General features: G+C 38.0%; 2 protein-coding genes across 2 annotated transcripts; both read right to left on the bottom strand.

Annotated features, from left to right (window-relative positions):
* Positions 1-2,118: 2,118 nt before the first annotated feature.
* Positions 2,119-6,114, bottom strand: LOC134306508 (trichohyalin-like). The gene is made up of 2 exons (XM_062990344.1): positions 6,015-6,114; positions 2,119-4,052 (listed from the first exon to the last, which is right to left on the bottom strand). Exons 1-2 carry the CDS (start codon positions 6,112-6,114, stop codon positions 2,119-2,121), a joined length of 2,034 nt encoding a protein of 677 aa, XP_062846414.1.
* Positions 6,115-6,536: 422 nt separating this feature from the next.
* On the bottom strand, positions 6,537-18,856 carry LOC134306507 (GTPase IMAP family member 8-like). The gene is made up of 4 exons (XM_062990343.1): positions 18,610-18,856; positions 10,545-11,186; positions 7,565-8,218; positions 6,537-7,225 (listed from the first exon to the last, which is right to left on the bottom strand). The coding sequence occupies exons 1-4, from the start codon at positions 18,854-18,856 to the stop codon at positions 6,537-6,539; spliced, it is 2,232 nt and encodes a 743-aa protein (XP_062846413.1).
* Between the last annotated feature and the right edge of the window lie 3,758 nt (positions 18,857-22,614).

The following is a 22,614-nucleotide window of genomic DNA, read 5'->3' as shown; positions in this document are numbered from 1 at the left end:
AAAGAAATAAAAGAAATAGAATGATTTTTACTGTTTCACTGACTTATGTGTTGTTTACATGGAGAAATGGTGTAAAATTACAGTACTAGTGTTAACACTGTGTTATATGATCCTGTTTTTTATTAAGTTTTGCAGATTCATGTTACACATTTAGACACAGTTTAGATCTATGTTAAATGACTAAAATCAGATGTAACTCCTTTACATAGTTTGAAGGTAATGTTGCTCTTACCGTTACTCGACGCCATTTGGTTCCAGTTGAAATCGAAAGTGAGTTTTAGCCAAACAAAACTTCAGTCAAGTTGGAACCTTCATCACTTGCTACACAACATCCCCATCTACTGCCCTCATATATAATTATACCCCCCATTATCCATTCAGTTCTTCCTCTATTAGCATTATTTTTATTTATTTATTTTTATTTTTATGTTGGTTTTAAAGTGGATTAGAGTGGAATAAGATTGGAGTTTATTGTGTGAGTTTGCTGTAACTGCTCATCATTCTACTGTGAGATCTGCTTTCATTTTCTTATTCACAGCACATGTTTTATGTCTCGATTTTCTACTGAATTGTACATCTTTTTAAACTTACCGTTTTCATGGTCAGAATCGCAGTGGGTTCAGCATCACAAAACAACACACAACTGCCACACAACAGTGCAGTTAGGTTGAAAATTACATGCTGCCAACGACATACTTTTTGATAATCTTGCCTTCTTTATCCTCGTTTACCTTTTGGAACATTCAGATATGGTGTGTTTGAAAACCTAGTGAGCTGCCTTGCTGTCTACACAGGCAGCTGCCTCAGTAGAGAGGATTCTAATAAGTCATCGATTTATAAGTCAGGTTATTCGAACGCGCTACTTAGACAGCGATTCCATCGAGTTTCGCTTACTAAGCTAACACATTAGCATCTTTCCATTTAAACCAATGGGATGAGGTGGCACAACACGCTAGCATGTCAATATAACGTCTCCCTCCGTGTAACGAAAATGGTTAAATTCGCTGTATGGAGTTTCTCCTTGTCACTGTTGCCCTTGGCTTTGCTCAACAGCAGTTTAGGTCCTGGAATCTATAAAGTTGTTATGAGACGGGGTCTATTGTAAAAAGCGCTATACAAAAAAAATCACTTTGCTTGAACACTGTAATGTATAGAATACATTTATTTTTCATCCAAAGTAAAAGTAGACATAAATGCATATATATTATATATATTATATATAAAACAACTTACAAATACAGAAGGGATAACACTGAAATCTTTAAATTGGTTCAATACTGCAAAATATTTTAAAACAAACAAAAAAAGTAGTTATATCAGTTGAACAATGGAGAACGACCAATACTGCTTTCCAGACTAAATTCTTTCTGTTTTGCCCGTCCTTCAAATATAATAATAATCTCATCACCTTGTGACTGTGGCCGCGGTGTCGGTAGCCTTTAGCCTACTTCTATGTAATACTAATTCTCTGGCTGTTCTTATCCAACCAAGTGACCACAAAATCTGGGTGTAGAGAACCACTGATACATTAGTAACTTTTGATCTACTTTCCCATATTCTGGGTCACAGCGCAGAACCTTTCTGGTCTGGTGGAGTCTGAATACCAAAGTCATGACAACACTCTTTTAAGAATCAAAACACAAGTCAACACACAAGGTCATATGAATTCAGAATGCAGTATTTTATGATTTTATGAGCTCATATGATTTTATTACAGATACATGCTGTTTTTTCAAGCAGTGCCATCCGAGGAATCAAAGTTTAAGTGGTTCATTAGTTGTTTTTGGCCCCTGTGAGGGGCTCCCTACATATGTATTCATAGGACATTGCTGTTGGCCCATACAGATCAATAAGTGTGTCCTCCCTGTAGATATTTAGAGACTGCCTCTCCTGATAGGCTACTGGATTTCTGTGTGTGGGCATAAATCTTTATTGCATGAATAAAGGTTAAATTAATGGTTTTGTAATGGGAGGTTAAAGAAGGTAATCTTGCTCAGGTGTCCACATACTTTTGGCTATTTAATTTATTTACAAAAGCTATAATTTCTTGGCTTACCCCGTTTGTGTTGTTGAAATATAAATATCAAGACAATAATATCCATATAGAAGCAGTTGTTTTTAGGCAATAGTACATTTGCTTTGTATAAGCTTAAGTAATCCCCCTTTTGTCTCCTCCTTGCTCTGTTCGAACTGATGTGTACCGTAGTACAGATCACTGAGAAGTTTATAATCCTCCTCGTGCTTGGTAATCAGTTCTTCCAGCCGAGCTTTAACATCACTAAATTGCTCAGCTTGTCTTCTAGCCTCATCTTCATATTTGCTCTTCATGTCCAGCTCTTTCTTCTCGTAGTTCTTTTTCATTCCCTCACGCTCTCGTTCTTCTTTCTCTCTTCTGTCTCTGTCTTCTTTCTCTCTTCTCTTGATCTCTTCCTGTCTTTCTCTCTCAATTTCCTCTTTTAGTCTTTTTATCCTCTGCCTGTCTTCTTCTCTTCTCTCATTGTCCTCACTGGTTCTTCTCTCCCACTCTTCTTTTCTAATTCTTTCTCGTTCTTCATACTCTTTCTTCAGTTTTAGTTTGTATTCCTCATACTCTCGCTCTCTCTGCTCTCTTTCTCTTCTTTCTGCTTCTTTCAGTTGTTCTCTTTCCTCTTCTCTTTTATGTCTTTCATCTTCTTTTTCCTTCTTAAAGTTTCTTCTCATTTGTTTTTGTTTTTCTTCCTGTTCTTTTACTTCTTTATCATGTTTCTCTTTCGTTGTCTTGTGTTCTTCTTCGCTTGCTCTCATCTTCTCCTTCCATTCCATCTCCTGTTCTCTCAGTTTTCTCTGAATTTCATCTTTTATCTCCTTTTTATCATTTTCTGCCTCCTTCATTTTCCTCTTCCAGTTTTCCTGTTCTTCATCTTGTTCTTTTCTTCTCTTTTGTTCTTCCTCGTCTTTCTTTTTAATCTCTTCTTGTTGTCTGATTTGTAGTTTCTCCATTGCTTCTTTTTGTTCATGTTCAAAACGTTCCCTCTCGATTTTTTCTCTTTCTGCTCTCCTCCGGTCCTCCTCGTCTTTTTCAGCTTGCTGCTTGAGAAATGTAGCATTTTGGTTTTCCATTTCCTTCCTCATCTCCTTCAACATGCGATCATTCTCTGCCTTTTGTTGTTCATCCTCTTCTGATCTTCTTAGGTCCTCCAGCCTCCGTTTCTCCTTTTCTTCTTCTTCTTTTTTCTCAAACTCTCGTCTCAGTGCTTCTTCCTTTTCCTTAAACACTTTTTCTCTTTCACGTCTCTCTTGTTCCAGCTTTTCTTTCTCTGTCTCCATACTCTTCCTTATCTTCTCCAGTTCTTCTTCATATTTGTATCTCAGAGCTTCTTTTTCAGCCTGCATCTGTTCCTCCTTCTCTTTCAGTATTTCTTGTTGTTTCTGCTGGATGGAATTTTCTGCCGCCTCAAACATCTCGTTTGTAAAGTAATTGTTTCTGTCGGACTTTATCATTTCTTCTATCATTCTAATAAGATCATGGACTTGTGTACGATCGTTCTCTTTTTCATTATTGAACACGTGAACTCTTTCACCACAGTCCCTGATTAGTTTATCTATGCTTCTATTATCACTTTTTTGGATAAACTCTTTAAGAGTCAGTTTTTTCAGATCATCTCCATGTGTAAACAGCACTATGGTGAACTTTGCTGCCTCAGTACCAAACATTTTCTTGATCAAACTCAAAGTCTTCAGCTCTTCCTGTGTGATTCTTCCTACACTTAACACAATGACAAAGGCATGAGGTCCAGGAGCAGAGAGTGAGATACATTTTACTATTTCTTCAATTGCTTCTTCATTTGACAATGTGGTGTCAAAAAGTCCTGGAGTATCAACAACAGCAATGGTTTTGCCCTCAACTTCTCCAAATCCCTTCTGGCAATTTTTTGTCACAGATTTCATGCTGACATCACACTGAAATTCTTCTCTTCCAAGGATGGTGTTTCCTGATGCACTTTTCCCATTTCCTGTTTTTCCAATAAGAACAATTCTCAGACTCCCAGGATCAGGTGATTTACCCTCAGCACCTGAAAATAAAATGTATTAAATTAAAATTAAATGTATTCAATCTTTTTTTTTTCTGGTGTGAATTTTAACTTTGCAAAAATAATTCAATATGTTGAATATCATAACCATGTCCCCCTGATGTTATTTGTTTAAAATAAAGTATTTGCTACAAATCCAAAAAATACAGGACAAGAGACACATTTTCTATTACTCTGGTATAAGCACTGGCCACTAAGATCATTTTAATTTTTATTTTAATTAGCTAAATGTTATAATTTTCAGTTGCAGCAGCAGTCTAATACACTAGTTTAGATGTGTTTGAAGTTTAAATCTCAGTGGTTCTAAAGACCTGGCTTTGGGTCCAACAAACAAAAATGGCTGTGTCTGAGAGAGGGAAGATTGAATTTCTCCACACTGCCACTGCGCAATGCAGCCTCCAGGTCACATTCACATTAGATATACAATGACCTACTAGATACGGCTCTGCGTAGGAATCTGCTGCTGAATCGGCTGGTGAAAAAAAAGGCCCTGGTGACAGCAAGAAGGCTTGTGCAAGTCTTTGGCTCTTCTGGGCTAGCAGCAGAGCAACTGCAATAGGAAACATTTGGGGAGAAACAAAATAAATGATGTGGTCCTGGGAACACTAATTTAAACATTGACACTTTCTTTCATGATCTTTTGGTGTATTTTGGGACCTTCCAGATCATCAAGCCACAGATTCATGACTGTTTTGAGTGTAGTGTGTGGCCCCACCATCAGATAGCAGTAATATGTCTAATATTTATAAAAAGTTGGATAGGTGCATGTTGGGCTTGAAAAGGACATCAAGGGATGCTACTAATTTGCCATGTTTGCTCAATTTATGCTTTAAGTGAATTTATGCTGTTTTTTGTGATGTTTTTTGCACAGATGAGAATAAGTAATAAGATAAAGCATTAAACTATAAAAACAGCAGATGATGTTAAAGGCAGGTCAGATAAATGAAGAGTAGAATGTTTATTAATACTTAGTGCTTCTCAGCTGTCTGTATTTATTTAAGCTGTATATCTTGGGTTTGGCACATGAAGACATTTTTTATTTTAATAACTAAGGATTGTGTAGACAGTGCTCATTAATTAACCACTTTAACATAAAAGTTCAAAATAAATGACTATAAAACTTTAAAACAAAAATTTTCCCAGCTTTATTTGTGCATTTTGCTCTACATCATTTAAGGGACCAGATAAAAGCAGTAAAGTTATAAAATGCTATTAAAATGAAAAACACAAGTATAATGGTTGAAAAAGAAATCAGTCCTGATTTAACCTGATTTAATAATATAATTGTATAATAAAACATATTTGAGGTTTTTAAAAATTCATTAAAAATCACAAACTGAAATCTCTTATTCACAAAGTGTTTAAACTCTGTGCTGTGCTCAGTGTCATCTCAGCTTGCACACAGTAAATCAGGCCAGAATGATTTTAGCAGCGTGGCAGAACAGAAAGCTGCAGTTAAGTAATGGGCATATGACAGCCAAACAACATGGTAAAGTGAGGGAAAAAATTCTCTGGCCTAATAAGTTGAAAATGACACTTAAATAACCTAAATTGGCTCATTGGCTCTTCCATTGGCTTAACTCCTGCAGGCCACTCCTCTGTAACTGAGTTGAAAAGAAGCGGCACAGCATTCGGAGTCAGTTTAAGAACTTTTGGAAGTTTCAAGAATGCAGCTAATTCAGAAGAGTTAGGTTAGGTCAATGAGCCAACTCATTTGATTCAGTAGTTTACTGTTTGCGTTTTTGGAAGTTTGGATATGACGTGAATGGTCCGCTTCTAAAAGTTCCTATTTAGCTGCATGTAGAGAAATCAACTCTTCATCGAATTGCCCAAAGTGGGCTGACCAGTGTGCTCCACATCTGTACATCTTTAAAGACTAAGAAAAGGAGAGCGCTTCAGTCTGATTTAAACACCTCAGAATTAAAAGTCATTGGGACGAGGCACCTAAGCGAAGTCTTGCAGCATGGAAAGCCCACTTCTCAGCGGAACATTGAAGTGATTCAGCTACGGGACTCTCTCCTCTCCCTTTAAACACTTCCTTCATGAGCCGACAGGTACACGCTCTCATGTACTCACGGTGGAGTGTTTGGTTTTAATACTTTTTTATTTCCACTATTAATCAAAAGCAAACACTTCAATCTGGCTCTAAAACTCCTGGTTCTACTATAAATCCACTATAATAATGTTGTTTTATAGTTTTCTAATAGTTAACCTACAGATTCATACTTCTATCATAACCGCTTAATTATGCCATTTACTTATTAATAGTCATTGTATGTGTTGTTTTTGTTAGTTCAATAGACAATACAGAGACTCAAAATTTAGTGCTGTGAGTTTAATTACTTGGGTAAGAGAAATACTTGTTTAACAGACTTTACTCCTACAGAAATGAATTTCTCCTTAAAATGTCAGTGGTGCCCTGTATTTGATTAGTAGCTATTAATTATATAATTATTATATATTAAACTACTCACATGTTTGCTGTTGATGTTTCTGTAGCTGCTTGATTTTCTCCTCCATCTCAGCCAGTTTGTTCTCTAGTTCTTGTTTAACTCTGTCTTTTTGTGCTTCAACGTACATCAGGAGAGAATAAAACTTGTTGGTAGTCGCCATCTTCTTTACTTGATCCAACAGAGCTGGTACCTGCTGGAGTCTTTCACTCTCTGTTTTCTGTAACATGATGTATCTACCACTGCACATGCTGAGAAGTTCTTCTGTTTCTGAACTTTGTTTAATAAAGTTTATTGCTGCAGTTTCATCAGTGTTACTGTTGCTGAAGAGGACGATGGTGTGGTCATTCATTCTGGAGCTGAAGATCCTCTGGATCAGCTTGATTTCTGCTTTATCTTCATCCTGAAGTGGACCAACAGGTATGATGATGATGAAAGCATGAACTCCAGGATTACAAAGAGATACACACTGAAGAGTCTCTCGCATCACTTCCTCTTCTGAGAGCTGAGTGTCATAAAGAGCTGGAGTCTCTACCAGTGTGACCTGGTATCCACTCACCACACCCTTCCTCATAAAACACTCTGATCTGGGATCTGATATCAGTTCTGTCTGCTTCAGAATGAGATCTGATATAGAAGATTTGAGTTCATCACTTCCACACAGCACCAAGTTCAACACTGGTAATGTAGAGACTTTTTCTGGTACTGAAGTAACAGAATAAAAGTGGTAAAATTGTAAACAAATAGAATAAGTAAAGTTGTTCCTGCCTAATAGAAGTAAACTTAATAAAATGTAAGAAATAACAGTTTTCATCAGCAATATAAAAGGTTTAATGTTATATTTAAATGTATTAATTACTTAACAATCGAAATACTACCAGAACTTGGTCTTAGTCAGATTATTAGTGTCCAGTTTAATACACTCAGTGACTGAGGGTGAGATTTTAATACAGGTCCTGATGATGCTGGAACTGTGAGAAACACTGCTGTGCCACCATGTTGTCCCTGTGTGAATTACATAATATGTTATAAATGATTACTTACCATTTTCTTTAACCTTTCCCATTATACTTCGTTTAGTCTTCATTTTTTGTGTTGTAAATTCATCATCTATTGGGAACAAAATGTTCCTCACATTTTTATCACTTTCACATGTAAGATGGCCTCCATTCTTTTTAACCAATATTTCGATTTCCTTAAAAAGCTGTAAAACACAATTTTTCTTCTTCTGTAACTCTTTAAGTTTGTGATACTTTGTAGGACAGTTTTCCTTTAGCTTCTGAAACGCACCAGACATTCCCTTAAAACTAAAATCTTTAATGTCTGTACTGATCAGAATGGAATAGTGTAGAGCTTTGTCACTGAAGCAGTTCAGTATGGAGATCAGGCGCATTCGTTCCTCCTCTGTAAAGCTGTATGATTGTACCAGAATTATAAACACATGAGGTCCTGGATGAGAACGAGACAGACACTCTTCCACACTCTGAATCACTTTCTCTTGAGAACGTTCTGGATCATAGAGAAGAGGTGGGTTTATGAAAGTAAATCGTCCTCCCTCCACCATTTCTTTAGCACTTACACTGTGCTGATCTGCTGAACAAGGAGGAACGTTGGTCTGATAGTTGTCTTGGATTAAACTTTGCACTGTGCTGGTGTTCTGTAGACTCTTCTCCAACAACACAATCCTTAGCTTAGACTCTACAAGAAAAAATACATCAGCATCATCATCTAAAATGGTTTAGGAAACATTGACATCCCAAATACTTCATTTACTAATTAATATGTGTACATCAAATGCCTCTAATCCATACAGTAAGCACCCTGGACAAATTACATATTAGATTTGTGAACTCAAAAGCAGTAAACAACCTTCGTAGCAAAAATACTACAAACACCATTCACAGTAAAGTTGGGAGAGTTTGTATAATACAATCAAATGAGGAATTTGTGTTTGTTTATTCACTTCAGTCTTTGGTTAACTGGGTAAAGTACAAATACTTTCCTTTGGCACTATTGATGCCTCTGTAATAATAGAACCTTCACACATATGCAAGTCACTCATGCCATGGCACTGATGCACCTCCATACCCTGACAGATTGTTCAGGCGTTTGTATCTCTCAGAGATAACAGTCTGTAATGCTATTTTTTGTCTTTGTCACAGTGAACTTAATGTCCAGATTTCCTAAATTATGTACAGTATACATTAAAATATATTTAAACTGATTAACAATTCTCTCATGAAGTTTGGAACACAGTGGTGAGCCACAATCTATGTTTTCCAATTCACCTTCTTAATTTGGAACATTTCATAACACTGTAACTTAAACTATCAAATTTTCACTCTTATTTTTCCTCTGTCACAACTTTTTTGAGCATGTTACAGGCATCAAATGTAAAAGTAAAAAATGGAAATGTAAAAGAAACACATGGACTGAATCAAAACAACAATAAGTGCATGGTTAATGTCGGGAAAACAAAAACTGCTTTACAGTGAGAGTCAGCTCCCACTTTCACCTAAAAGGAAACTGAAAATGACCCTTACTGTAACCTGACTTAAACATTACTGGAAATCTGTGAAAATGTCTTTTTTTTTAATCTTTTTTAAGCAGTTTATAAGAAGGTCTAAGAAGAGGAACCCAGGCTACTATAAAAGTGTTTGCTATGAGGGTACTGGCTAAAATGGTGAAACAAAATAGGGTGTCAAAACATTTGCACAAGCCACAAGAATAAATCAAAAGGTTTAACAAATATAAAGTAACTGCATTAATATCTGCAGGCAATTGTTTGCTGTAGAGGTTGTGTTTTCAATTAACCAAATGTAATTAATTAATAATTAATAAATAATTGAGTCTAGTTAGACTAGAAACACCCAATGGCCAATTATTGTATATTTATTGGTTTTAAAATGTATAGATATTTGCATGTACAGTACAGGCCAAAAGTTTGGACACACCTTCTCTTCAATGTTTTTTCTTGATTATTTTTATTTTCTACATTGTAGATTAATACTGAAGACATCCAAACTATGAAGAATTATGTAGTGAACCAAAAAGTGTTAAACAAACCAGAATATGTTTTATATTTTACCAACTCTACCTCTGCACAACCCAACTGATGGTCTCAAACACATTAAAAAAGCAACAAATTCCAAAAATTCACTCTAGACAAGGCACAAACATTCATTGAAAACCATTCCAGGTGGAAACCTAATAAAGCTGGTTAAGAAAAGTTCAAAGAGTGTGCAAATCTGTCATTAAAGCAAAAAATGGCTACTTTGAAGAATCTAAAATATAAAACATATTCTGGTTTGTTTAACACTTTTTTGTTTACTACATAATTCCATATGTGTTCCTTCATAGTTTGGATGTATTTAGTATTAATCTACAATGTAGAAAATTAAAAAAAAATTAAGAAAAACCACAGGAATGATAAGGTGTGTCCAAACTTTTGGCCTGTACTGTATATAAAATACATTCATGTTATTAGAGAGATGTTTTGAGAAGTATTTGGTGTAAACTGTCTGGAAATACCAAAACTTTGATGATGAGACACAATATGTGTTAGTAGTGACACAAAATAATGGTGGATTAGTCAGGGCTGGATCATGCCTAGAGAGACGCATTAACAAGTGCATGTTTCAGTGCATTCTTTTAAAATAATACATTTGCTCTTACAGTTTTAGTGTACACACACACATTAGAAAAAGCTGATAAAGAATATCATAAGCACATTGTGTGGTAAACAGTGTGTGGACTGAGACAACTGACTTTTCACCCTCTTTCATGATCATCTTACGTTTACATTTATATTTTCAGCATTTAGCTGACGCTTTTATCCAAAGCAACTTACAATTATGACTGAATACAGTTTAAACAATTGAGGGTTAAGGACCTTGCCCAGGGGCCCAACAATGGTGGTGGTGGTGAGGCTTGAACCGGCAACCTAGTGATTACCAGTCCAGCATCTTAACCACTGAGCTACCACTGCCCTTACTCTCAACATGTGTTTGTGGTGGTTACTCACCAGTACTGGTTTGAACATGCTCTTCTCTGTGTTCTTCTAAGCCTGCATGTTGTTCATAGATCTTTAAATCAATTACAGGATCCTGAAATTCCTCCCAGGTAAGGCTCTCACCATTCATCTTCACTATCACATCAATCATCTGCAAAAGATCATCATGACTGCATCTATTAAACACTAAATGTCTCTTGTTGCAGTCAGCAGTGATCTTCTGCACTGCAGTCTCCTCAGGTGGATCTACACTGGTGCCCAGTTCCATGGTTTCCAGAGTGAGCACCATGGTGTGTCTATAGACCTCATCAGATACAGCTGAGAAGATACTATTCATTCTGTTTCTGTCTGCTTCAGTGAAATCATCTGGCTGTACAACCAGGATGATCACATGAGGTCCAGGATCAGCCAGATATATACACTCGTTAATAAGCAGGTTTAGCTGATGCTGTGAGAGGTTCTGCTTAAAAAGATGAGGAGAATTGATGATGGTGATGTATCTTCCTTCCACATCTCCTCTGGCCCTCTCACTGTGCAGATCTACAGAATGTGGAGGAACTTCAGTTTGAAATGCATCTCTGCCCAGGATGAAGTTTCCCACTGTGCTTGTGTCTGAAAGATTCTTTCCCAGTAGAACGATCCTTAGCTCACACACTGCAAGAAATAAAGACAGCAGCTATGTTTACAGCCACAATACACTAATTTACCAAAAAGACCAAAATGTTTTGTTTACTGGGTGTCAAAAACAATAATATGATAATTATTTACACAAAAAAAGTTTTGAGGATGCTTTGTTCAAACATTACAGAAATTTACACAGATCAGCCTTAACATTAAGTCCTTGTTTCTACCCTCACTGTCCATTTTATCAGCTCCCTTTACCATACAGAAGCACTTTGTAGTTCTACAATTACTGACTGTAGTCCATCTGTTTCTCTACATCAGGCATGTCCAAAGTCCGGCCCGCGCCTTCTGTCTTAAATTACATTACTTGTGGCCCGCCAGCACAGTCAAACAGAAAGAAATATATATATCGTCGCTGTCTGATTACAAACACTTTTAGCGTTTTTTACTTTTTTATATGTGTTGATTGTGGGTATAAATCTGTCTGTTCATAGCAGCGCATATCAAAATAACCAATAAAAAGATGAATGAAGTCACGCATTCTCTGTAACGAGTTTCTCCATTGGCTGCTAGACCTGTCCATCAAACCCCTTATCTCCGCCTCCCTCCCATCCGCTACTGTTTGAGAAAGAAGTGAAACTCGTTTACTGTGTGATGTTTCGTCTCTACAGTTTATTCAGGTTATTCAATCACATGGTTGTAAAAATGTTTATATTTGTGATGTTTGTAGTTTTTTTTAAAACACATTTGTATCTGATATTTATATGGACTAAGTGTTTACACGGACTGTATTTATTAACACAACTGAACTTTTTTTATAGCAGTAAATAACATGATTTACAAAGTAAAGATATTGTCACATTACAGTATTAAAGGTTTTCTTAATAGATCTATGAAATAATCCTATCTGTGTTTTGATGTTTTATTGAAGCACAATATTAGATCAAAATATTTTGAAAGCATGATTTCTGAGTTAGCCAGATAACTTAAGCACAGTGTCAAGGATTATTCAATATGAACGTCTTTTTTTCTCTTTTGTCTTATGGTTCTGTATGCCAGGAAATACTCCAAAGGTAGCCATGCATTGTTATAGTTTAAACCTAAACCATGTTTGGCACCTGAATGCTTACATTTGGTTGTTGTTCGCTGTGTGAAAATAAAATGATTAAATAACAGCATATTATATTGTTATATATATATATGTTTTCCGCCCATTTTTTATCCCCCAGTCTAGTTGTCTCCAATTACCCTGATTGTGTCCTCTATACTGATTCGACCCTTCACCGCTGACTGAGGATGCCTTTCAACTGATATACACCCCCTCCGGCACGTACAGTCAGTACAGATAGTGCACCTGCACGAGTCGAGTTCATATACTTGACGGGCACTGTGTACGGAGGGCCACACCCCCATCAGCATTATTCCTCAGCCCTGTGCAGGCGCCATCAGTCAGCTAGCAGGGGCCGCAGTCGCACCAGTTATGAGGAACCTATGATCCGACTTTCTTACCCTCTAACCCTGAACAACAGCCAATCGTTGTTCATGTTGCCGCCCAGCCCAGTTGGAAAGGCAGAGCTGAGATTCGATACGATGTATTCAAAGCCCCAACTCTGGTGAGCTAGCGTACTTTACCGCTGTGCCACCTGAGCGCCCTGCATATTTTATTGTTTAAAGTAATGTCATCAGGGACTGTTGGCCCTCGGGCACTTTCACATTATCAAATCTGGCCCTTCTAGAAAAAAGTTTGGACACCCCTGTTCTACATGCTTTGTTAGCTCCCTTTCATGCTGTTCTTCAATGGTCAGGACCACCACAGAGCAGGTATTATTTAGGTGGAGGATCATTCTCAGCACTGCAGTGACACTGACATGGTGGTGGTGTGTTAGTGTGTGTTGTGCTGGTATGAGTGGATCAGACACAGCAGCGCTGCTGGAGTTTTTAAACACCTCACTGCCACTGCTGGAATGAGATTCGTCCACCAACCAAAAATATCCAGCCAACAGCGCCCCGTGGGCAGCGTCCTGTGACCACTGATGAAGGTCTAGAAGATGACCGACTCAAACAGCAGCAATAGATGAGCGATCGTCTCTGACTTTACATCTACAAGGTGGACCAACTAGGTAGGAGTGTCTAATAGAGTGGACAGTGAGTGGACACGGTATTTAAAAACTCCAGCAGCGCTGCTGTGTCTGATCCACTCATACCAGCACAACACACACTAACACACCACCACCATGTCAGTGTCACTGCAGTACTGAGAATGATCCACCACCTAAATAATACCTGCTCTGTGGTGGTCCTGTGGGGTCCTGACCATTGAAGAACAGGGTGAAAACAGGCTAAAAAGGTACGTAGAGAAATAGATGGATTACAGTCAGTAATTGTAGAACTACAAAGTGCTCCTATATGGTAAGTGGAGCTGATAAAATGGACAGTGAGTGTAGAAAAAAGGAGGTGGTTTTAATGTTATGGCTGATCAGTGTATATGTGTGTTCTGTAAAAGGGAATTATAACACCCACACAGCAAATGTTTTAAGTAAGTTAATTACTTTTATTGTTTGTTTGTTTGTTTATTAGGATTTTAACGTCATGTTTTACACTTTGGTTACATTCATGACAGGAACGGTAGTTACTCATTACACAAGATTCATCAGTTTACAAGTTTTATATCGAACACAGTCATGGACAATTTTGTGTCTCCAATTCACCTCACTTGAACGTCTTTGTACTGTGGGAGGAAACCCATACATACACGGGGAGAACATGCAAACTCCAAACAGAAAGGACCCGGACCGCCCCACCCTACTTTTATTTAAAATGCCAAACAGAAGTCAATTTAAGGTGTTTAGTCTTGATCAGAAATAACAATTCCAGCTTCATTTATTTTATTTTGAAGAAGGGGAACTCAAATTTGTCTCATTCTGCTGAAGTAAACTTGACTTTATCTGCTCTTCAGCTAGGTAATAGTGAGTCTCTGCACTTTCAGTTTCCGGCCCTCACATGTTCTTCATTACCCACATCCTTTCTTCTTGATTTCTCTGAGGTTCACTGTTCTCACTGTCATTTTATTGTATTTAGGTCCTGACTAGCCATCTGCAGCAGGCAAAATTCCACACAGAGCCTGAGATTTTGGTCCACCGATGATTTCCAGGAGTAAATTGTATTCATCTACTTTTATTTAACTGACAACTTACAAAGAAATGACTTTTAATGTTTTGGGCAGCTTGATTGTATATGTAAATATAAAGAAAGTTTAAATTTGATGCCACCTACACACTTTAAAATCACTACCTGTGAATTCATTGCTGGTGTGAATCATCAGACAACAGGTCTGTCAATCCCCAAAAACCCAAAAAGAGCCGATTTGTTCATATGAAACACTATTTTATTACATTAGTACTTTTTACATATCTATACTCCCAGCACTTGAGGGAATATTTTGTTTTGTTAAGTATATTAATGCACAGCTGCTATATGTAATAAGTGGAGCAATGCACTTTTTGTGCATGAATGTTGGGTGTAACTTACTCTTACTGTTTGTGTTTAGAACATTATAGGCTATAATATGTTATAGATTTTGGAATGTGTTATAATTAGCTGGGTTTCACTATACACAGTAGGGCTGCACGATATTTCGTTTCAGCATCGACATCGCGATGTGTGCATGCGCGATAGTCACATCGCAGGACGTGCGATGTTACTTAATGCAAATTAAATCAAATACGTCATGCTACAACTTTTTTGCTGCTTGACACAAAATGAAAATTCACACCGTTGCAGCTGCCTCAGTGGAGAGGATTCTAATAAGTCAATGACTTAGAAGGCAGGTTATTGGAACGCGCTACTTAGCGATTCCATCGGGTTTCGCGTTTAGCATCTTGCCATTCAAACTAATGGAATGAGGTGGGACAGTGCTAACATGTCAATATAACATCTGGATACGTGTACAGAAAACTCTTACATTTGCTGACAAGCCCAAACTTGCAAATAAAAAAACTTTAAAAATCAATAATTATTTATTTACGTTTGAAAATAACTTTGTCTGCACCGTCAGCCATGTTTATTTTTCTGTGAGAGAAGAAATGCCGCAGTGAATTCTGGGATTGCCTTCATCACTAAGGACGCTTCCGACTCTCACTCGTTCTGCCTCAGTATTGTGCTTAGTAACTAAGGCATCTCTGATTTGGAACAGGTGTATAGCTGCTCTTTTGTTTGTATAGTTTTATTTTAATAATGTTTACTACTTGAAGAGGTTTTGATAAAATATTAAATGACCAATTTTGTCAATCCTGTTAATTCCCTCATGTGATATTGAAGCTTTCTTAGTTTAATGCTCAGTTTCAACCGAGTACAAAGATGTAGCTCGTCATAATCTTTTGTATCCCTTGTAGGCACCAGCCTTTTTCACAGATGAGCCCCTTATTTAGAGTAAGATACATGCATTATTAATATTATCAATAATGTGGTGAAAATTCCTGCATTTTTTTAATATCAAAATATACAGTATATCACAGGGGGGAAAAAAATCGCAATGTCAGTTTTTTCCAATATCGTGCAGCCCTAATACACAGCTTTTTACAGTACAGGGTGCTTATGATTCTGTCATTGTGCTCCTTTGTGAGGTTTTGGGACTGGAGCACCAGTAAGAACACATGAGGTCCAGGATCTGAGAGTGTGATGCACTCTTTCACTTTCTGTCTCAGTTCCTTCTGAGAGAGTTTGGGATTATATAGGTGAGGTGCATTGATGATGGTGATGGTTCTTCCCTCCACCAGTCCACTAACTCTCTGACAGTGCTGATCTAGTAAATATGGATGAAACGCTTCTCTTCCCAGGAGGATGTTTGCTAATATACAAAACCTACCGAGTTCCGATGTATAAACATTTACCAGAAAGAAAAGTTACAACCTATATGTAGATCTAAAACGTTACATTCAGACCTTCTCTGTTATTATTGGAATCTATGCATTTTTAAAAATCACTTTCCTACCTACTCGTTATACATCCTTCTGTTTATATTTTAACAACATAAAGACGTAACATGGTAAAATTATGCAAATTATAAAATTCCATTAAAAACAAGTCGAATTGCTATAGATCAATTTTAAAGGTCTAATAAAATAAGCAAATCAAATTTATATCAAATCACTCCACTATATACTTTAAGAGCATTAACTCTTTTATTAATGAAATACATTTCATTTACTGTAGTAATCTGGGCTGATGGGATGGCAAACTTTAAATCAAAAGTTAAATCAAATTGTTATCAAATGCCTCCCCAACAATCATAATTAAGCAATAGAACACTTGAGGTCGTGTGTTATCGCGAATAACATCACGGCTGTGATTTGGTCGCAGGCACGAGCCGAAGGCGAGTACAGTAGATCATCACAGCCGTGATGTTATTCGCGATAACACACGACCTCGAGTGTTCTATTGCTTTTATACAACAGTTTTTACAAAATAAAGAAAGAAAATCAATCAAAGAAGCCCTGAATTTCATAATAATTATGCTTTAATATTGACAATACCTTCCGCCAAAAAGTAAAAGAAGTAAAATAATTGTTGTTATTTCTTATTAAACAGTAGGATATGTTAGTAATACTGTTAGATAAGACAGACGTTTCAGCACTTGGGTGCTGGGTCAGAGAATATCCTTGATGCCTGTCTTCCTCAAGTTCTGACTGGTGGATCAAGACAAGATAGACTTGTATCTCTGAATGCTGTTTGATGAGTTCTCTAAGGTAGCTCTGGTTGGTCCGTTTTTGGCTTGTTTAGACAAGTGTGATTGAAATTTAATGTGGGCAGCACCGGGCAGTCGGTGAAGAAAGTGCAGCAGTGGGGAGATGTGGCAGCGTTTAGGTTGGTTGGAAACCAGGCAGGCCACTGAATTTTGAATTAGTTAAAAGGGTTCTGATTGTGGACAGCAGAATACCAGCCAACGGGTGTTACAATAGTCCAGCCTGCAAATGACAAGAAACTAGACAAGAATCTTAGTGACCTTCACAGACAGGAACAGCGCTGTGGTGGCGCAATGGATAAACACTCTAACATGTAAGAACTGACATGACCAAGTCATGGGTTCAAATCTCCAATCTGCTCAAAGTCTAAAAAAAAAAACCATAAAAAATAACCAACCATACTGTCATTAAAGTCTGTTTAGGGCCAGTGATAGCTCAGTGGTTAAGGTACTGGACTAGTAAACAGAAGGTTGCTGGTTCAAGCCCTGCCACCACCAAGTTGCCACTGTTGTGTCAACAGTGGCAAGGCCCTCGCTGTGAGGCCTGAGCAAGGCCCTTAACCCTCAATTGCTCATCGTGTTCAGCTCATTGTGTAAGTTGCTTTGGATAAAAAGCGTCTGCTAAATGCTAAAAATGTAAATGTAAATGGAATAATCAAAGCTGGGGAGCAAAGGAAGACCTGGCATGATCTTGTCAGGTTAGCAACATGCGCCAGAGAGGACAGCTTGTTATTCAGCACAGGTTCATGTATTATCAGATAAGATAAGGGCCAGTGATAGCTCAGTGGTTAAGGTACTGGACTAGTAAACAGAAGGTTGCCGGTTCAAGCCCCGCCACCACCAAGTTGCCACTGTTGGGTCCCTGAGCAAGGCCCTTAACCCTCAATTGCTCATTGTGTAAGTCGCTTTGGATAAAAGCGTCTGCTAAATGCTGAAAATGTAAAATGAAAATGTAAATAAGATAAGATAATCCTTTATTAGTCCCACAGTGGGGAAATTCACATTGTTGCAGCAGCAAAGGGATAGTACAGCACTAAAAATAGACAATAAAAATAAAAAATAGTACAATGTATAACAATAATAATTAAAAGTCAGAAAAAACTCTGAAAAATATTTACAAATATTTACAAATAACTTCACGTGAGAATATTGCACATTTTTATGAATAATAATTTAAAGTGTGTGTGTGATCTATCTGGAGCAGTGCTGGTTGTATAATCTAACAGCAGCAGGAAGGAAGGACCTGCGGTACCGCTCCTTCCCACATTTAGGGTGAAGCAGCCTGTCACTGAAGGAGCTGCCCAGTGCTGCCAGAGTCTCATGCATGGGGTGTGAGTCGTTCTCCAGCATGGATGCCAGCTTGGCTAACATCCTTCTGTCTCCCACCACCTGCACTGGGTCTAAGGGGCTCCCCAAGACAGAGCCGGCCCTCTTAATAAGTTTGTTCAGTCTCTTCCTGTCCGCTGTAGAGATGCTACTGCCCCAGCATACCACTCCGTAAAAGATGGCTGATGCCACCACTGTATCAAAGAAAGTCCTCAGGAGTTCCCCCCGCACTCCAAAAGACCTCAGTCTCCTGAGTAGGTAGAGTCTACTCTGACCTTTTTTATAAAGTGCGTTAGTGTTAACTGACCAGTCCAGTTTGATGTTTAGATGAACACCCAGGTACTTATAAGAGTCCACTCTCTCAATGTCCATTCCCTGGATGTTCACCGGTGGCAAGGTGGATCTGCACCTGCGGAAATCCACCACCAGTTCTTTGGTCCACGTTTAACTGGAGGTGATTCTGCAGACACCAGTCCACGAAGTCCTGAATCAGTCCTCTGTACTCGCTGTCCTCGTCATTGTTTATAAGTCCGACAATCGCTGAGTCATCAGAGAACTTCCGGAGGTGACAGTCCGGTGATCTGTACATGAAGTCAGCCGTGTACAGGGTGAAGAGGAATGGTGCCAAGACCATTCCCTGAGGGGCCCCTGTGCTGCTGACCACCGTGCCCTTACATACTGTGGTCAGTTGCTGAGGTAGTCCAGTATCCAGTTGGACAGGTGACTGTCCACTCCAACATGGTCCAGTTTGTCCTTCAGGAGCCCCAGCTGTATGGTGTTAAAAGCACTGGAGAAATCGAAGAAGGTGATTCTCACAGTGCTCCCAGGTTTCTTTAGGTGAGAAAGAGCTCTGTGTAACAGATAGATGATGGCATCATCCACCCCAACGCCAGGCTGGTAAGCAAACTGAAGAGGGTCCATGGATGGGCTCACCAGAGGGCGGAGATGGGTAAGGACCAGCCTCTCCAGTGATTTCATCAAATGTGAAGTCAGTGCCACCGGTCTGTAGCTGTTGAGGTCCTTTGGATGCTGCGTTTTCGGCACAGGTACCACACAAGATGTTTTCCACAGCTGTGGTACTCTTCCCAGCTTCAGACTCAGGTTAAACATGTGCTCGACTACCCCGCACAGCTGATCTGCACAGGACTTGAGGAGTCTGGCACTGATGCCATCTGGACCTGCAGCTTTCTTCACTTTGATTTTTTTCAGCTCATTTCTCACCTGGGCTGTTGTGAAAGACAGATTGGAGCATGGAGGCTGGGTGTTGGAGTGCGTGAATGGGAAGTTAAAGTTGCCAGCAGATGAACCAGTGGGGGGTGGCTGTGATAAGGGTGTGAGTGTGAGAGACGGGGGAGGGCAGCATGTTGGTGGTGCCACAGAAGGGGGGTTCAGCTGTGATGTCTGTGTAGGGGGAGGAACAGGTGAGTGATCAAATCTATTGAAGAACAAATTGAGTTCGTTCACCCAATTCTGGTCCCCCACCACCTGGGAGTCAGGCTTCTTGTGACCAGAGATGGTTTTAAGGCTTTTCCAAACTCCACTGACATTGTTCTGCCGTAGTTCAAAACATGGCAGACCCTTGACAGAACTCTACAATGGTAACAATCTGGTGATATGGATAGTCCTTCCTCTTCTTTGTTCGAGAGAACATGACGTCTGTTATTTCTATATACAATATGAAAAGCTCACTCAGGTTGTCAAAGGTACTGACAGCTCAGTGTTAAGTGCTCTAGGCTGTTAACTTAGAGATTAGGGGTTTTAATCCTGGCCTTATCAAGCAGTCCTTTTTAGGCTCTTAGCAAGGCTATACAGCTATGGATGTACATGTGGCAAAATGTCTTTACAATCAAACCACACACACTTTACCAATCCTAACACTGCAACAGCTATAAAATGCAAAGATTGCAGAGGTGTTGGGAAATATCAGAACTGACAACGCAGGGGGCATTACTAAAATCCTTACAGTAAAATACCTTAACAATAGTGACAAGATAGATAGATAGATAGATAGATAGATAGATAGATAGATAGATAGATAGATAGATAGATAGATAGATAGATAGATAGATAGATAGATAGATAGATAGATAGATAGATAGATAGATAGATAGATACTTTATTGATCCCGAAGGAAATTAAAGACAATGTGCCAACAGAAGTGTGAAGTGAACACGCTATTGTCCTGGCCGCCACTGTACCAACAGGTTCTGCCGGCTTTACAAACCACACAGTGAATGAAATGAAAGTAACTGACTGGAACATTTCCAAAATTCTTGCCTAATTCCATCTAAGTGTTTAATAATAAGCTGTGTTTTACATTAAACTCTTGTTTATCCAGAGTAAGGTTGCAGTCGCTAGCAATAAACAACAGTAATAGAGTAATAAATAATGAATTATCAGTCATAGCTACTAGCAGACCCTTAACCTTCAATTGCTCAAACTCTCTCTATACTGTCACTATAATGTAAGTCGCTTTGGATAAAGGTGTCTGCTGAATGCCGAAAATGTAAATGTAGACAATACACATTTAATTCTGCATTATTGCATCAGTTTCAAGTGAGCTTGTGTCTAGAATTGTCCACTCATTTTTGTTGATGTTGTTGACGTATGGCTTCTGTGTTGTATAGTATCATTTTAACATGTATTTCTATAGGCAGCAACCAACAACATTTATTGTTATGCAGATAGACTGCCTACATTTTTAAAGATATCATGCATATCATTACATCAAGGGTGTAATGCCTCAATTAGTTTTAATCAACTTCAAGTTGATCTAAATTGCAGGTTTTTATTCATCCTCGGGGTTCAGAACAGCGGCTTGAGATCTTTAGGACTGTTTGTAAAAAGCTTTGCTATGCTTTCCCCATATATGAACATCATGCAGAAGGTAGATTCTGAGGGCAATTGCTCTATTAAGATTGATTAAATGATTGATAAATGAATGATTTGCTCACTATTTGTCCAAAAGTATGTAGACATCCTCAGACACCCCAGCCACACACTGTATAACCTTCTGCCATCTGGGATAAGATACAGGAGCATACGTGCCAGGACCAGTCGGTTAAAAAACAGTTTTTTTCCCACCTCAATAACTTTATTGAACACCACTATTCGCCGTTGACACACATTCTGGACATTCTGAACTGAACACTGGACCTATTATTTATTATTGCACTGTTTGGATTACACACTGGACTGTTGTGTTGTTATTTATCATTGCACATTTCTCATTGCACAAGTTGCACCTGCACTTTAACATCACCCCGGACTGCACGCTGGACTGTCGTAATTATTTATCATTGCACCTGCACTTTACTTTACACAACTGTCATACATATATATGTATAGTTATAGTTATTTTTTTCACCATCCTTATATAGTTATAGTTACAGCTGTATAGTTATTATTTACACATCCTTTATCCCAGTACTGTTATTACTAATATATACCTAACTAATCTTATTATTATTACTGTTATTATTATAATACATATTCATTTGTACTAATATGCTTATTGTTATTATTGCTATTATGTATATAGTAATATGTACATAGATATAATTTCATATATGTAACTAGCTATAGTTATAACTCTATATTCATATTAATCATAGGTATATGTTACTAATATTCTCTGTCTTTTTGCACAATGCTACTATTTGCACTTCTGGTAGATGCTAACTACATTTCGTTGCCTTGCACCTGTACTAAGCAATGACAATAAAGTTGAATCTATCTATCTATAACAACCTCCATCCTCGTTGGAGAGCCTTTTATGAGATTTATGAGTGTGTCTGTGGAAACACAGTCAAAGTTCCTTCCCTAAATTGTTGGCACAAAGTTAAAAGCACTTAATTTGTTTTATGATCAATGAAGTTATACACGTTAGCAATGAGCTCAACAGTTAGGTATGGTGTCCACATGGGACATACTGTATATCATATATGGCCAACATATTTCATAACCCCTTGTGGGGCTAATTCTTGGCTGACACTGGCAACCCACTGACCCACACTGGTCACATGGTTCCTACTGTAAACACCAGATTGAATTTAAACCACTGTTATTAACTAAATCCCTCATAATGTACACCAGCGGTCACGTACCATCCAACTACCATCCAAACTAATCTTAAAAATAACACCAAGAAAAAACAACAACAACGGTATTTAGCTTGGAAAATAGAGACGTTTAATAAATGTTCATAAAATGTAATGCAGATTCCATTCATTTTCATGATTAAACAAATTATTGTTTAAATTATTGTTTTTTAATATTTAAAATTAAAGTTTTTTATTGTATAATTTATACTAATTGGTTATGTTTATGATAGAAAAGAAAAAGAGATGAGATTTGTGTCAAATCTTCAGAGTAGCATCCAGATGATCAAAT

This window comes from Trichomycterus rosablanca, unplaced genomic scaffold (assembly GCF_030014385.1).
Source record: "Trichomycterus rosablanca isolate fTriRos1 unplaced genomic scaffold, fTriRos1.hap1 scaffold_196, whole genome shotgun sequence".
In the NCBI taxonomy this organism is placed as follows: Eukaryota; Metazoa; Chordata; class Actinopteri; order Siluriformes; family Trichomycteridae; genus Trichomycterus; species Trichomycterus rosablanca.
This window is presented reverse-complemented; position numbering and strand designations above follow the sequence as displayed.

Coding starts and splice junctions, on each gene's coding strand:
- LOC134306508 (XM_062990344.1), bottom strand. CDS start 6,114: ATGAAGGAAGTGTTTAAAGGGAGAGGAGAGAGTCCCGTAGCTGAATCA. Junction 4,053..6,014: donor TGCTGCAAGACTTCGCTTAG/GTGCCTCGTCCC, acceptor TTTTATTTTCAG/GTGCTGAGGGTAAATCACCT.
- LOC134306507 (XM_062990343.1), bottom strand. CDS start 18,856: ATGGTCTTGGCACCATTCCTCTTCACCCTGTACACGGCTGACTTCATG. Junction 11,187..18,609: donor GCAGATCCACCTTGCCACCG/GTGAACATCCAG, acceptor TATTTCTTGCAG/TGTGTGAGCTAAGGATCGTT. Junction 7,226..7,564: donor GGGAAAGGTTAAAGAAAATG/GTAAGTAATCAT, acceptor CTGTTACTTCAG/TACCAGAAAAAGTCTCTACA.